The following is a 15,145-nucleotide window of genomic DNA, read 5'->3' as shown; positions in this document are numbered from 1 at the left end:
AGAAAAGATAGGTGACCTTCGAAGGATCAAGTCGTTTTAAACTCAAATTTCAAACCGTAACCTTAGGACCCTTATGAACACAAGTGGAAAGAGAAAATCACGAAACAACTAATTGAAAGAAATATGGAATTATGTGCAAACCAGATGGAGGGCAATTTGGTCAATTGACCGAGAACTAACTCAAATAAAATCGGAGAAAAGAAAATTTCAGAATCGAGAATTAAATTAAAGAACTAATAGAAAAATAGAAAAAAAAAATGAAAAAGTAAAAAGGGTGATGACATCATGCATGACATCATGCATGATGCCATAAAAGGTATAACTAATAAATTAATTAATTAGGTTTTTGTGGTCTTCCATAAGCCAAAAAGCATAAAGAAAAGAAAGAAAAAAAATTAACTAGTTATCTTCTTCTTTTCCCAATTGCCGCCCCATCTTCCTCCATAAACTCCCATGGAAATCTTTCCTTTAAGCTTACACTTAAGCTTAATTTTTTCACATAATCTACATAACTCCCCTAAAAACCTCACTAGACCTTGCAATCTCAACTTAAGAACAAGAAAGAAAGAAGAAAGAAAGAGAACAATTGAAGATTTGGTGTTTAAGTTGAGGTTAGTATGTTAACTTGTCATTTTCCCATTTTAAATGCATATGTGATGGTTGAAATGAGCTTAGAATTAATGAAATGAAATGAAAATATGGGGGAATGACCATTATTGGATTTTCGGCCAACTTGAAGGGGGCCATGATTTGCATGAATTTAATGGGTTTGAATGAGTTATGGACCTCCCTTAGTTGAATGATTATAGTTGGGAACTTTGAAATTACTAATGGTAATTAAGTAGTGAGATTAGGGTTTAGAGGCCTAGGGTTTTGAGGCAAATTTTGGAGAAATGCATAAATGATGACTTTGACCTATTGTGAAGTGAAAAATGGTCAATAATGACCAAAGGAGATGTGTGGGAATTGTTAGAATGGAAGTCAAATTCGTAGGGTAAATGGTCATGCTGCAAGCCAACTTTGAAGGACCAAAACAGAAATTTTACAAGTCCAATTGATATGCCACCAATTGGGGATGAAAATAGACATAAAATGACACAATTTTTATTAAGCAACCATGCCCAAAAAGTGACCAAAACCTAGTGAACCAATTGACCAAAGTTGGTTAAGAGCAGTCTGCCACTGCACAAACTAACCAAATGAACAGTATTTGTTCATTTGGTCATAACTCGAGCTAGGAAGGTCAAAATAACCTGAAATTTTATCAGTAATTAGATAAGATATGGATCTAAAACTTTCATGAAGAACACCAACCCAAATTATGCCATTAACCCATTCAAATTATTGAGCAAAGTTAAGTTACTGAACCTGCAAAACTGCAAAATTGCCATTTGAGCAGTAATGTTTGAATGGCTATAACTCTCTCTAGAAAACTCCGATTTAGGTGATTCTTGAACCGATGGAAACCTAAGACATAGTAGAACATTTCATATGAAGAAAGTTAGACCAAATTATGGACTTAACTTGATCAAATTACTGAACGAAGTTGGACAAAAAATCTGCCAGAACCAAAATTGCATGAGCGATTATGCGTGAGCGATGGTGTATTGCGGCATGAGCGATGGTAATGAACAGGATTTAAGTTTTGAGAAAATGACCAAAACCAACAAATTTAATGACCAAAATGTGGCATGTGGATGAAGTTGGAGTTCCCATACCTATTAAGCCTTAGAAAGTCAATAATTTGACTTGAATAGTGCAGTGAATAGTAACCCGAAACACAAAATTTCAAGAACGTCGAATTTAACACGTTAGAACTAGGTAAATGTGAAGCTAAATTTATTTTGGATTTATGTTAAGTTCTAGTACTGAAACATTGTAAAATTGTGTGTTTCAGTTGAAAAGAATACCGGGAAAAAACCCGAGGAACCGAGTCAAGGCCAAGAGGCAACTCGCTTGAGGTTTGTGCACAACGTATACTTTTTATAATCATCTTTTACATACTGTTTTGAATAATGTGAAATATTGAATTATAGCATTCTTATGATATTTTGATTTAAATTGTTGAAAGTTATTATGTATATTGAAATGACAATGTTTAGCAAATTGTTAAGATAAGTTTTGAAACCACAGTGTCATGACCATATATTTGAACACCTCACTAGCACGACTAGTGGGGGTAATTAGTTTCGAATTTTGATTCCTTCTCTGGAGAAGTGTTGAGGTGTGCGAGAAGAGGATGTGAATGGATATCCATATATTTGAGCTAGCTAGCCTTGTGATGTGATTTCTCTTTAGCCTCTGGCTATTGAGATTCTATTTGTTTCGAATGGCATGATTTAACTGTGGGTTTTATGAAATGTGTTTTGATACTTTGAAATGAACTTGGTTTGCATTTAAAATCTCATAATTCGTGATTTGTATTTAATTCTCATGTTCAGCCAAATTTTTGAATAAATGTGATTTAAGTTTTGCATAAAGATTATTTTAGTATGTTGTGCACCACTGAGTCCTAGTACTCGTGATAGCTCTATTCTTCGCAGAGACTAGAGGAGAGGTGTGAGGAGCTAACAGCTTGAAGTCACCGGGTATAATTTATACCCGGATTGTAAATATTTATTTTGATGTATGTAATGCACAGAAATGTATGGACATGTTAAAATGGGTCTTGAGCCGCTTGTACAAAATCTGTATAAAATTCATAATAAATTTTAGTTTGGATTTTCTTAATGTAAATTTTTGTATGATGTATATATAAATTGTTTATCCTTAAAGAAATATCAATGTATGAAATTGATTGAAATGATTGTGGAATTGTTGAAATTAATTGAGTTTGATTGTGAAATTGAAGTAGTTGTTGAGAAAATTTTTAGAAGTGCTTTTTACAGGTATTTGAAGAACTGTTTTCTCAAAATACAGGGGAACTCTGTCAAAATTTTTATAAAATTTGCGGAAAAATAAAATGGACTAAAAATATTAACTAGATTTACTTTTAATCATATGTTTTAAATACCTATTAAAAAATGCTCACCACTTAACAAAAGTAAGAAAATTGTTTTAAAATCCCTTGTAGGGTACTTAATGAGTTATCGGTAGGTGAAGTGCGGTAGTTCATTAGGTATTCTACGGGATCATGTTATGCCTTACAGAGGGGTAAGGTGTGACACCTATTTTTTAAAATAAGGGAGACATACAAAGTTACTCAAATTATAGGAGAATTAAACTCATAAGCCATACTATTAAGTTATGGGAGAGAGTTGTAGAACATCGACTACGTCGTGATACTTCTATCTCTCCCAATCAATTTGGCTTAATGCCTAATCGTTCAACTATGAAAGCGACATTTCTCATTAGAAGTTTGATAGAGAAATACAGAGATGGGAATAAAGATCTGCACATAGTTTTTATCGATTTGGAGAAGGCTTATGATAGTGTTTCAAGAGATGTCTTATGGAGAGTATTAGAACAAAAGAAGGGAATTATTATGACATACTAGTGTTGAAAGATATGTATGATTGAGCAACTACTATTGTGCGCACAGTGGAAGGGGATACAAGAGATTTTCCTATTTCGGTTGGATTACACGAAGGTTTAGCTACAAGTCCTTACCTTTTTTACATTAGTTTTAGATGAATTGACGAATCATATATAAGAGAGTATCCCTTGGTGCATGATGTTTGCTAATGATATAATTCCAATAAATGAGACACGAGAAGGAGTTAATAGAAAGTTAGAGTTTTTAAAGTCAAAGAGCTTTAAGTTAAGTATAACGAAAACATAATACATGCATTGCAAGTTTAGTGAAGGCCGAACTGGTGATAGGGAAGGAGTTAGTTTGGATGGAGTGGTATTAAGCCAAAGTAATCACTTTAAATATCTCAGCTCAGTCCTTCAAAGTAGATGGGGGATATGAGGAGGATGTTAGTAATAGGATTAAAGCCGGATGATTGAAGTGGAGACGTGCCATGGAAGTTTTATGTGATTGCAAAATTTTCAATAAGTTGAAAGAAAAATTTTATCGTACAGCCATACGACCGACCATGTTATATGGTAATAAGTGTTAAATACTGAAGGAGTTGTATGTGTCTAAGATAAGAGTTGCGAATATGAGAATGTTAAGGTGGATGAGTAACTATACTAGATGAGATAAAATCCGTAATGAGAGTATTAGAGAAAAGGTACGAGTGGTATCAATTGAGTATAAGTTGAGAGAAGAAATATTAAAGTGATTTGATCATTTAAAGCGTAAATATACGGAGGCTCTAATTAGATAAATAGAGCATATTAGATTAGATGATAGAAAGAAAAGAATGGGTAGACTTAAACTGACTTTGAGGAGAGTAATATGACCCATAAGCATTACACATTTCTGATAATTTTACTCAAAATTATTTAGAGTGAAAAAAAAAGAATCAATATAATCGACCTCAAATTTTTAGGATAAAGGTTTAGTTGAGTTTAGTTAAATTTTATTTATATGAATTATAGTTTTTAAATAATTTAATATATTCTACATGAAGTGATTTCTTTGAAAATATAAACAATATTTTACATAAAAATTTGTGATAAGTATTTTACACTTTGTAAAGTTTGAACTTTATCAAAACAAAATAAATTTAATATTATTTTAAAATTAATTACTTTAATCATTATATTTTTTTGGTTAAAAAAATAATTTTTATATTATCAATAATAATAGAAAAAAGTTTAATTAGTGTCCAAAAAGTACACTCAATTAAGTAAATGTAGAAATTCAAAAAATTGATTTTATCAAATAAAATTGAAATTTATTTGAAAATCTAAAATTTTATTGGTTCATTTAATTTTTCAAAAAATATAAATATAAATATAAATATAAATAGAAATATAAATATGTTTTATTTTTATTTTCATGCCCCTGTACTATTACAATATTGCTAACGACCCCAATCTCCCTCCAGATAGCTAAAATCAGTGGATAAACCCTAGACCTCCATATCCATTTCTCCTTCTTCTACTTATCTGGTATGCTCTTTCTAAGGTTAATTTCCCCTATTTTGTTCTTCCACAATCTAATCACTGAGCTCAGCTCTGTATTGGGTTTTTCCTCCTCTCGTAATTAGTCTTGATTTTTGTGACTAAGCAGTAAGCAGTGATTTTCTCTTGCATGAACCCAAACTTCTGTGCCTGATTTTGGATTCTGATAACCGACGGCAATGGCTTCTCTCTTCAAGGTAATGTCTACTTCGAACCCTTAACTAGTCGATTTTCGATTTCGATTTCATCTTCATTTTCTCCTCTCTTTTGATTGCAGGATCCGTCTAAACTTTCTGCATATCGGGATAGAAAGTTTCCTGGAAATCAAGAGGAATTTGAACATGCGCTTCAGACCTCGATTACTGTTTACATTGGGAACATGTCCTTCTACACTACAGAAGAGCAAGTTTACGAACTTTTCTCCCGAGCTGGAGAAATTAAGAAGATAATTATGGGATTAGATAAGAACACGAAAACTCCTTGTGGTTTTTGCTTCGTCTTGTGAGTCACCTGTTTAAATATTAGAATGGCACTAGTTGTTGGTCATCACTAGTTTTGTGATTCAATACTGTATTTATATGTCTATCAGGTACTATTCTAGAGAAGATTGTGAGGATGCAGTAAAGTATATTAGTGGCACAATTCTTGATGATCGTCCTATTCGTGTGGATTTTGACTGGGGATTTCAGGAAGGAAGGCAATGGGGCCGTGGTCGAAGTGGTGGACAGGTGAACTTATTGTGCCAGCAATCTATTCCTGAACTTTTTACTCTTTTATATTCTCTATTTTTTTTTTCTCCCCTTTTTTGCAGGTTAGAGATGAGTATCGTACAGACTATGATCCTGATATCCTTTCGTTGTGTTATTTTTAAATGCTCTATTTCAATGTTTATGTTATTTTCTTTCACCATGATCTGGTTAAAATTGCATGTTATTTTCTGCGAGAATTGATGGTTTTGAAGCCCTTCGTTGTTCTTGCAATTTAACAGGGTTATTCTAGTGTTGACACTAGGAACTAGATCCCTGCTGGATCAGCAAGTGATAAGAATTACCCAGGCAAACAGCTTATCAGTATTACTGTCCTCAAATGGTTTTGGTTTCCTGTCAAGTTGTACACGGTTCCTTTGACTGAATCATCTATTGTCTTTTTAAATGATCCAAATTCAAACTGTGATTTCTTTGAAAGAAGGAACATCCATTTCCTGCCAGTGAAGAAATTGATTGTTTAAAGTGGCTGTTTATTTTACTACGGTTAGCCGGAATGACAGTTCTTGGGGAAAAAAAATCCACTTCTTTATGTGTCCTTAACATGATATACGCAGAGGTGGTTATGGGAAATTGGTTCAGCGAGAGCTGGAACAAAGACAGCTTGTGGATTATGGTGCTGGTTCATTGGGCGCTTTCCCTCCAGTCATGACACCTCATTGTAAGTTGTTGCAAACTAGTTCTTGAGGATCTCTTTATCTTAAGCTGAAATTATAATTTGTAATTTTCATTGCTGTTGGCTGGAGCAAGTTATTCCCTTTATGCGGCAGCAGTTATATGCTTTGAGCTTTCTGTGGATAAACTTGGCATGGCATGGCCCAGACTGGCTAATGCCAGTCCTAGAATTGAAGTTTAATTTCAAGTTTGTCCAAGCCTCTAATATCATAAAGTTATGTGCAATGAAATATGATGGAATGCCAATGGATGCACTATAATGTTCTTTTGTGAAGGTTTAACTCTAAAATTTATGGTTTACCCTCTGAGACTACATACAGGCTATTAGGAACTTCTATAAAAATTTGGGCCGTGATGATATGTTTAGACATGGTGTTTATAATATGGTGAAATATATGTGAATTTACCTTAAGTAACAGTTTACAGAAGTTGGAAAAACCTTCTTGCCTGCTAGATTGTGAATAGCTATTTGCTGGAGTTTCCATGCTGATTACAGGACACTGAATTGAATGCTGGTTTAAAGGATTCTCGTACTGCCCTTTTAGATTTTTGTCATAGGATTCGTTCGCAAATTGTGAAATATTAGGTTGTCATTACCAATACACTGCATCCAAAAATATCCTATTAAGGTCACTTAGAAACTTTTGGGGCACCAGATTACCTTTTCATTACTTGTGAAGTCAGTTCTTTAAGTTTGGAACCTTTTTTTTTTTTTTTTTTTCTTATTCTGCTTTCAAGATAGCCTTAATATTTACTTAAAACTAACACTATGTTACTATGTTTTGCCCAGCTTTTCTGTGTTAACATCCTTGGACTTTTTGTTTCTGCAGATGGCAGGCATGGTGGAAGCCATGGTCATGGTGGTTATCATCGGCATGGAAGAGGTATTTCTCTTTTTGAGTTATTTTCATTTGCCTTGGGTATTTTTCATTAGAAATTATTTTTATTCCATCTTTTTAGTATCAGTACTTCTAATTGAAAATTCAATTGCCTTAATGATAATTGATCTGCATTTAATTTGATCCTCTTTTGGGACAGCAGATTATCCCCGGAAGCGGCACCGAGATGATGACCGTCGTACACATGATTCCTCAAGGAGAATCTCAGATCATGAATCAAGGAGGAACTCTGATCCTGACTCCCGACCGGTAATTTTTAAATGCTTAATGGTCTTTGTCGCCTACAGCCATTTTTTACAATTAATGTTTTGCACTTGAAAAGAGGAAGGTCACTACCTGCTTTTCAGCTGATTGTGATTTGGAATTGCATGGATGATTGTAGAGAACCCAAAGTTTCCTATGTGCTTTCTGCCTCCTTAGGTTCTGAAGTATATTGCCATTCAGTTGCCTAATTCTGTGTTGCTTTGATGTCACAGGAAAAGAATCCGCGGTTTCGTGAGAGTGGCGACTCTGATGACGACGAGGAAGATGATCAGAAGCGACGATCTTAGCATATTCTTACTGCTGTATTTTGAGAGAGCAAAATAATATAATAGCATTTTGTATTAAGTCTAACGAAGTGCATTCTTTCCAGTTAAGGTACAAATTTGTGTTCGTGCAATGAACTGCCATGCTCTTTTTATTTATTTATTTTTTAATATTTGGGTTTCAGGTTAGCTTCTGCAGATTTTATAATGAAGATGTTCTATGGGACTTCATTGTTGTATGCATTTGGAACCAGTTAACATTCATTGTTCATTTTTGCATTTCTTCTGTTTGATTGATGTTACTTCTCGAACAACCAGAGTCCCACTAAATTTCTCTCGATGTTTGGATAACTTGTGTCGAGATCACATTGTGTTTGTATAGGTCATTTGATGAGTATCGTGATTTTCGAGCTAACATCATGAACTTCTGTTGTTAATTTTTCTCTAAGCCTTGAATCGATTATAGTGTTGGTGGAGGTTCTTGTCAGTTGTGAATGACTGACTGGTGGTGCTTGTCCTCGCAGGCTCTTCTCAAGTTACTTGTCTCCAAGAATTATATGGGCTAGCGCCTGCACAAGTTTGCAGAGAAATAGACGCTCACCTTTTGTGTGGACATTCATTGGGTTAGACTGGCCGCTGGGCCGGTCCGGTTCCAGATTGGAACTGCAGATCAGATCGTAGGGTCCTTTGCTTTTAATTTCAATTTCTGGTTCTAAAGCGATTATATATATATATATATATATATATATATATATATATATATATATATATATATATATATATATTTCAAATTTAAAGAATAAACGCTCATTTAAACTAGATCATATCAATTTGACTCGAAAAGAGAGAGAGATCAAATTTGAACTAGTACTCGGATTTGATTTTGATTTATAGTTGACCAATTCAATTCGAGTTCTGATCTAAACCAAACCAAGGCTGGATCTAAAATATTAGACCGTCTTAACAGCGGTACTACTCGTGCTTGGCTTCACAGACACCAGCTGACAAGACTAAGAGCTCTGGCTATGTTTTAAAATGGATAGATCGCAAGAGTAACATCTACGAGACAGTTGCCAAGGGGATGGGTTAAATGAAAACTCTTTGAGCTTCAAATTAGACGGAACATTATGGGCAATGATTCAATTCATCAGCACATTTTATTGCATCCTCTGTATTTCATGGTTTTGCCTTGTGATCACTATGGCATAAGGAAAATCATTGCCAATTATAAGGATTAAAATGCATTTTTTTTTCTTTGTAAACTGGCAAGTGGTTTCCAAGAAATTCCCCCAATGATACATCCAATCACAAGTAAATTTTTTCTTTTTTGTTAAAACAGAAAAATAAATCAAAGTTTTCTCGACCATTAGAAGGGGGAAAAAATTATTTGATCATGTAACACTAACATGGAAGAGCTTGGCCTATCAAAACTGTTAAATACAAAGAGCTTGTAATAATGATTCTCTAGAGCTTGCATGTTTAGTTCACTTTGGACCACATTGGGGAATGGCAACCAGGGAATGGCCAGACCTAGGGACCTTCACGCCGAGGACAGATGATCAAAGTAACTGATAATGCCATAACTCACTCAACTTCTTGGATGATTCTTCTTTTACGTAATGGTTCAGTGGCAACACTTCCTGGAGCACTATGAGCTTTCCTTCTTTCTTCTTTCCTCCTTTCAGCTTCAGTCATTGTACGTCTAAGAGAAGCAGCTTTGTATATGGGTTTCGGCAAGTGTCTATGCCTACAATCATCAATAAGAAAAATGAGGCACAACCACTAATTGATAATCCATTAATGCTTCCCTATAAAGTTTTCTCATGGCACTGAGACTGGTTAGCACCAATCTTTTGGATACTCTTCTACCTCCCAACTAAGCCCAAACATTTAAGAGGTTAGATTTGCTTACCTTACAATTCGCTTAACCTCAGGAAGGTGCTTATAGCGATTCTTGACAGCTTCATGATATTCATGCCTTTTTCTTTCCCTTGGAAGTAGCTGCAGCACAAAGATAGATATATTCATATTTACATTTAGTACACAATTAGAAAACAATCCACATAAGAATCAGCCAATGTGGCAGTGAAATCATGTGTCTAAATATTAATCACTATGATTCACAGTGGAAAAAGAGAATCTTACCACTCCCAATTGCTCTGATGCTTTAGCTTTCCATAGCCTAAGGTTGGTGTCATCACTTCCAGAAATAATATAACTAGCATCACAACTGAACTTGACACAAAACACCCTACATAGAGGAAAATAAAAAGGCACAAATTAAGTAAAAATTGCATTTTCATATAAAAATCTTGAAAAGGTGCAAGGTTTATCATGCAAGACCTTCATTCTTGAAGTTAACATGTTTATAAACAACTCAGATTCACCATAAAGGTTTGTCAAAAAAGTAAATTAAATCATTCAGCCAACCAACATGCGTCGATGATGAAAGCTATAGAACTGATCATACCTTTGCATTCTTTTTGTATGATAGATTTCCCGGCTGTGCCCACCATTGTACTGGAAAATTCTAACCTGTAGTAGATGTGTAGTTAAAAAAAAAGAAATGCCATTTTTGCTATTGAATGTAATTACAAGGAAAGAAAACAGAAAAGAAAAATGAATAAACAAGTAATTGCTGGATGGAACTCACTGTTCTATCATATGATCCTGTTACAAATTCTCGACCTGTAGGCGAGAAGTCAATATCCATCCTGAAAAGGAACAGAATATGTTAAGAATTTCATAGCAATAAAGGTCAAGATAGAAGGTGAAACATTAAACAGCAGCCATCTTACACTGCAGAAACATGATCTTTGTGTACACATTTGGCTTCATCTAATTTCCTAGCATCATAACTATAGCAGTTGCAATCCTCATTTGCCTGCATCATTACAGAATGCAACTAGTAAAGGGTCTTTATGGAATGCATGAATCATGACATCATAGTACAATTGATTTCCCACCCTTTTCTATGATTTTTTCTGAAAGTACTTCTCCCACATCATATTTGAGAGTATTTGACCCAAAAGGAAGCTACAGACTATCAGACAAAATATTTGAATGGTGATATTGAAGTTCCAAAAATCCAGATAATGATTCTCAAGAATAATCTCAAACCAAAATCTTATGTGGAAAAGTGTTATGTGTTAAAAATCCAAATTAAGCTTCAATCGATGTACTTACAGCTGTGAAGTTCATTGGCTCCATTGGGTTCCATGCGATGGAATTGGTTTTTGTCTGTAACAAAAAAACCCTCAAACTAAGACAACCAGTAAACTATCAGAGTTTGAGCTCTTGAAAATTACAAATATAAATAAATATTTGAGAATGTAACATTTATTAAAATTTCAAGCAGATGTTTGGTCAAAATTACCCTCATGATAAGTTTCCTTGCTGGAGATGATACACGCAAATCATACAATGTTATGCTTCGGTCGCTGCAATAGGGTTAAAAGAAGCTTTCACATAAGTACATGCTCTCTCTCTCTCTCTCTCTCTCTCTCTCTCTCTCTCTCTCTCACGTGAATGTGTGCGCATATCCATATGTATATTCACATTCAATATTCACCATAGAGTATAATAATATAATAGATTGATTATGAATTCCACAAGAAGGTAAGCATTCTACAGAAATCACAAATAAATCAACATGCTGCATGCATCTTACATCCATTTAAGGGTCTGACACCTATAACACCTTAAAAAGAATATAGTCATAAAGGAGAAGGAAAGGGTACAGGCAGCATATGCAGCATATATGCCTATTTATTTATTCATTTAACAATGAATATAGCTATGTTACCACGTGCATATGTATCAGGATGTCGCATTCAACTATGAACACCGGAAACAAAGTATCCTGAAAAATCCCCTTGATCAAACAGTAACCCACTGGCTGAAATAAGAAAGCCAAATTGTGAATGCATTGCGGCATTCAAAGTCAATTACTCATGACTAATAAAGCAACTAAATAAAGCTGACACGTCATATGGATTGAGAACTGCTGCACCTATAAGGGGTTATTTGAATACGTTAGTATGTTACCTAGTTGCTTAGTCTCTTAAATCAATCTTAAAGAACAAAAGATGGAAGAACAAAACATATCAGATCCTAGAAACAAGATCAGGGAAGAAACAAAAAGAACCTTGACAATTTTAAGAATACAATCCTCTGTTTCCCTGGCATCATTTGAGGAAGCTAATTTTCATCAACTCTAGCTGCACTGTAGCATGCCCTTATCCAAAAGTTGAACATGGATCAAAAGTCCTCTTTAGGAAGGAATATGTTCTTAGCAATCATCCTTCTTTTATTTATATCCAAAACTTCTCAAACAGCATATGAATTCTAGTTGGATCACTATTCCTATAGGTATACTACCTGAGACAGTTGCCACAATTGAGACAAGACAAGGTTCTCACTTTTCAAATTTCTGAAGTGGCCCAAATTTTACACATATAAAATGGATTTAGATGGCTTGACCATGATTGCACCAAATAATTAAAGTATACGCTATAATTGACTATGGCCCATAATAGCAAATGGGAAAAAAAATTCATGAAATTTTCGTGATCAATCCTTGCAAATATGGATAATAAGTACAGAATGAGAACATTATCTATATCACATGTGTATCTATCTGATCAAGCACATGATGATTGAACTATATGTCATTTATCCAGGCATACCTTGCTGATGTTGCTAAGAGGTTTGGTTCCCCGGGATTAAATCGAACAGATATAACTGTGTCTGTTCCCCATTCAAAACTGTTAATAGGCTGAGACCTAATCACAGATGGTACACTGTGAACATAATTGAAATAACTTCATACTCAGCGGAACAAATAAGCAAGTTTAGTAGAAACCTATTGTGATTCCAAATATCTACTTGAGCACCAGCTGTGGCAAAGAGCTCGCCATCCCATTGGTGATCAACATCCCTTAAAACATGAAGGTAGGTTCAGACTTCAGAATATAGGGAATAACACTTGCAATGCCACATATGCAATACAAAAATTCAGAACATATTTCCTGAGAAATAACTAATATCATTACCAAAATGCATTATTCCCAGAATAAACTGCCAATGGCTGCAAAAATATATATTTGATCAGCAGGTTAATAGAGAAGAATTGATTCAACAGACAACATATGACTAGATGAAGAAAGCAATACCTCTGCTGTACAGTTAGAAGAGTCATCTGATTCCACAATAGTAGCTACTGGAACATTCCAAAGTCTTACACTGAAAAAGGAGGCCACAGTTTGAAATGAATATTACAGGCAAATTATGTATGCTGAAATTAATTTTTGTTTGATGAGAAAAGATAGATAAAGATACACCAAATATTCAGCTTTGAAAAATCTCTTTTTCCTTTTATTTTATTTTATTTTATTTTTTTTCTGACGGCAGCTTTGAAAACCCAAAGTTTCATCCTAACTATAGAACTGTGCCTTACGTGCAATCGGTTCCACAAGATACCAGAGTGCGCCCATCTGTAGAGGCTGCCAAACCTCGTACAGCACCTTGATGACCAGGAAACTGACAGACTGTTCGCCTGTTGATCCATAATTCAATTCATAACATATAGGTTGATCACAAATGCAAAGCATCGACATGAAAAACAACACTCAGCTAAAAATAAATCCATGAAAACAAAGAGGAAAAGAACATTTCCATAAAAAAGTGAAAAATTCAGACAGTATCATGGATAAGAAACGTCCAACTGAATTCAGCATCAAATTACCTGGAAGCCATGTCCCAAAGGCGAATATCTGCAAAAAATAAAAGATAAAAAATTTAAGAAAGTTTCAAACTTATCTAGAAAAACAAACAATTTGGAAGCAACCAAGACAAACCAAAGCAAATTTTGCAAAGAAGGCATCAACTTAGCAATATATATACCTCCATCCATAGAACCAGAAAATATCCCTTTCAAGTAATTTGGATTTTTTGCCATACATGAAACAGCATCAATGTGCCCATCCATTGCTCCAATGAACGGTCTCGCAAATATCTAATAAAAAATCCAACGAAAATAAAATGATCCATTTAACCTATTTTAAAAATTACGAAAAAATCAAAGCAATAATTCCATTAAAAATTGCTCATATTACCTTCTCCAATTTGGCGGCGTTAAGTGCCCGAACATACTCGATAGCTTTCTCTTGGGGTCGAAGGTTCGGATCAAAATTTCGAAAAACTCTCTAATTGAAATCAAATTTCTTATTTACCTTTCTACAGGTACTGAATTTATGAAAAAAAAAAAAAAACGCAAGAGGCAGCTTTAAGGAGGTACCTGAAGATCTTGGCTTCGTTCTCGAGTGAATTCATCAGTGGAGCGTGATATTACTTTGACCTTCATAGCTTAGGGTTTTTTGTTTTAGGGTTTAACTTATTTTCAATGATATAAGAGTTACGAAATTTCTGAGCTATTGAGTTGCTACAGAAAAAGAGAAGGCAGCTAAATCCCTAATATGAACGTGACAGGGAAGCCCTGAGCTGTGGACCTGGACTTTTTTGAAGCCCATATTTGATTTCAACTGTTGGCCTTTTTTCCTCTTCCTTTTTTTTCTTATTAATTTTATTTTAAAAAAAATTCGTTTTATCTTATTTTTTAACCAAATTCATAATATTTGAGTTTGGGTGAACCTAATTAAAAGCTTATAAAAATTAGTTTATAAGTATTTAAAATTTTAAATAATTATATATTTATTTAAATGTTTATCGACTCGTTTGATAAAAAAAATTATGAAAAATATTTTTTATTTTTTAAAAAAAATTTTCAATAAAATACTTTTCGTTATGTTACAATGCTAAATTAATAGTATGTATTTCTGAGTGTCCTAAATGGTAGAAAATATCTGTGAAATAAATATATGTCTTTATTAAAATTATTAAAAAGAATATTAAATGAGATACGTAATGAAATTTCAAACTTAGATGAAAATAGCACGTTAAAATATTTGGTCAAACTAGTTTAAAAATACTAAAATAAAAAGCTAATTTTTCAGTTTATTTTTAGAGCTTATAAGTTGATTTGTTAAGACAAACACCTCTAATTTTAGTCTACTTTAAATAGAAAAGTAAGGTCTAGTTTGAACACATGGAGCTTTGGTTTGATTTTGATTCCATTCTGAGCCTGAAAGCATCTTCTAGTCGAGTTAGATAGGAATACTTGCAAGGATTTACAACAAATGGTTCATTCTTCTCCTTGCTAAGTAATCAACATATTATAATAATAATACATCCATCTTCATGCACA

General features: G+C 33.9%; 2 protein-coding genes across 5 annotated transcripts; one reads left to right on the top strand and one right to left on the bottom strand.

Moving 5' to 3' along the window:
- The first annotated feature begins 4,904 nt into the window (after positions 1 to 4,904).
- LOC110665431 (nuclear cap-binding protein subunit 2) lies at positions 4,905 to 8,160 on the top strand. Of its 4 annotated transcripts, none has more exons than XM_021825549.2 (9): positions 4,905 to 5,004; positions 5,126 to 5,213; positions 5,294 to 5,517; positions 5,606 to 5,744; positions 5,828 to 5,861; positions 6,334 to 6,441; positions 7,286 to 7,339; positions 7,494 to 7,603; positions 7,831 to 8,160. In XM_021825549.2, exons 2-9 carry the CDS (start codon positions 5,196 to 5,198, stop codon positions 7,903 to 7,905), a joined length of 762 nt encoding a protein of 253 aa, XP_021681241.2. In that variant the 5' UTR covers positions 4,905 to 5,004; positions 5,126 to 5,195; the 3' UTR covers positions 7,906 to 8,160. The 4 variants fall into 4 exon arrangements, 3 of the variants coding, with proteins under 3 accessions (XP_021681241.2, XP_021681242.2, XP_021681239.2); XR_002496875.2 differs by having other exon boundaries at positions 4,914 to 5,213; positions 7,831 to 7,993; positions 8,067 to 8,160; XM_021825550.2 differs by having other exon boundaries at positions 4,914 to 5,213; positions 7,497 to 7,603.
- Positions 8,161 to 9,225: 1,065 nt separating this feature from the next.
- On the bottom strand, positions 9,226 to 14,339 carry LOC110665432 (uncharacterized). The gene is made up of 17 exons (XM_058128379.1): positions 14,180 to 14,339; positions 13,998 to 14,087; positions 13,786 to 13,897; positions 13,628 to 13,655; positions 13,340 to 13,438; positions 13,056 to 13,125; positions 12,936 to 12,970; positions 12,746 to 12,820; positions 12,570 to 12,665; positions 11,258 to 11,321; positions 11,068 to 11,121; positions 10,680 to 10,765; positions 10,535 to 10,595; positions 10,352 to 10,416; positions 10,027 to 10,132; positions 9,794 to 9,882; positions 9,226 to 9,628 (listed from the first exon to the last, which is right to left on the bottom strand). Exons 1-17 carry the CDS (start codon positions 14,243 to 14,245, stop codon positions 9,466 to 9,468), a joined length of 1,359 nt encoding a protein of 452 aa, XP_057984362.1. The 5' UTR covers positions 14,246 to 14,339; the 3' UTR covers positions 9,226 to 9,465.
- Between the last annotated feature and the right edge of the window lie 806 nt (positions 14,340 to 15,145).

Source organism: Hevea brasiliensis, chromosome 10 (genome assembly GCF_030052815.1).
Source record: "Hevea brasiliensis isolate MT/VB/25A 57/8 chromosome 10, ASM3005281v1, whole genome shotgun sequence".
NCBI classification, from domain to species: domain Eukaryota; kingdom Viridiplantae; phylum Streptophyta; class Magnoliopsida; order Malpighiales; family Euphorbiaceae; genus Hevea; species Hevea brasiliensis.
This window is presented reverse-complemented; position numbering and strand designations above follow the sequence as displayed.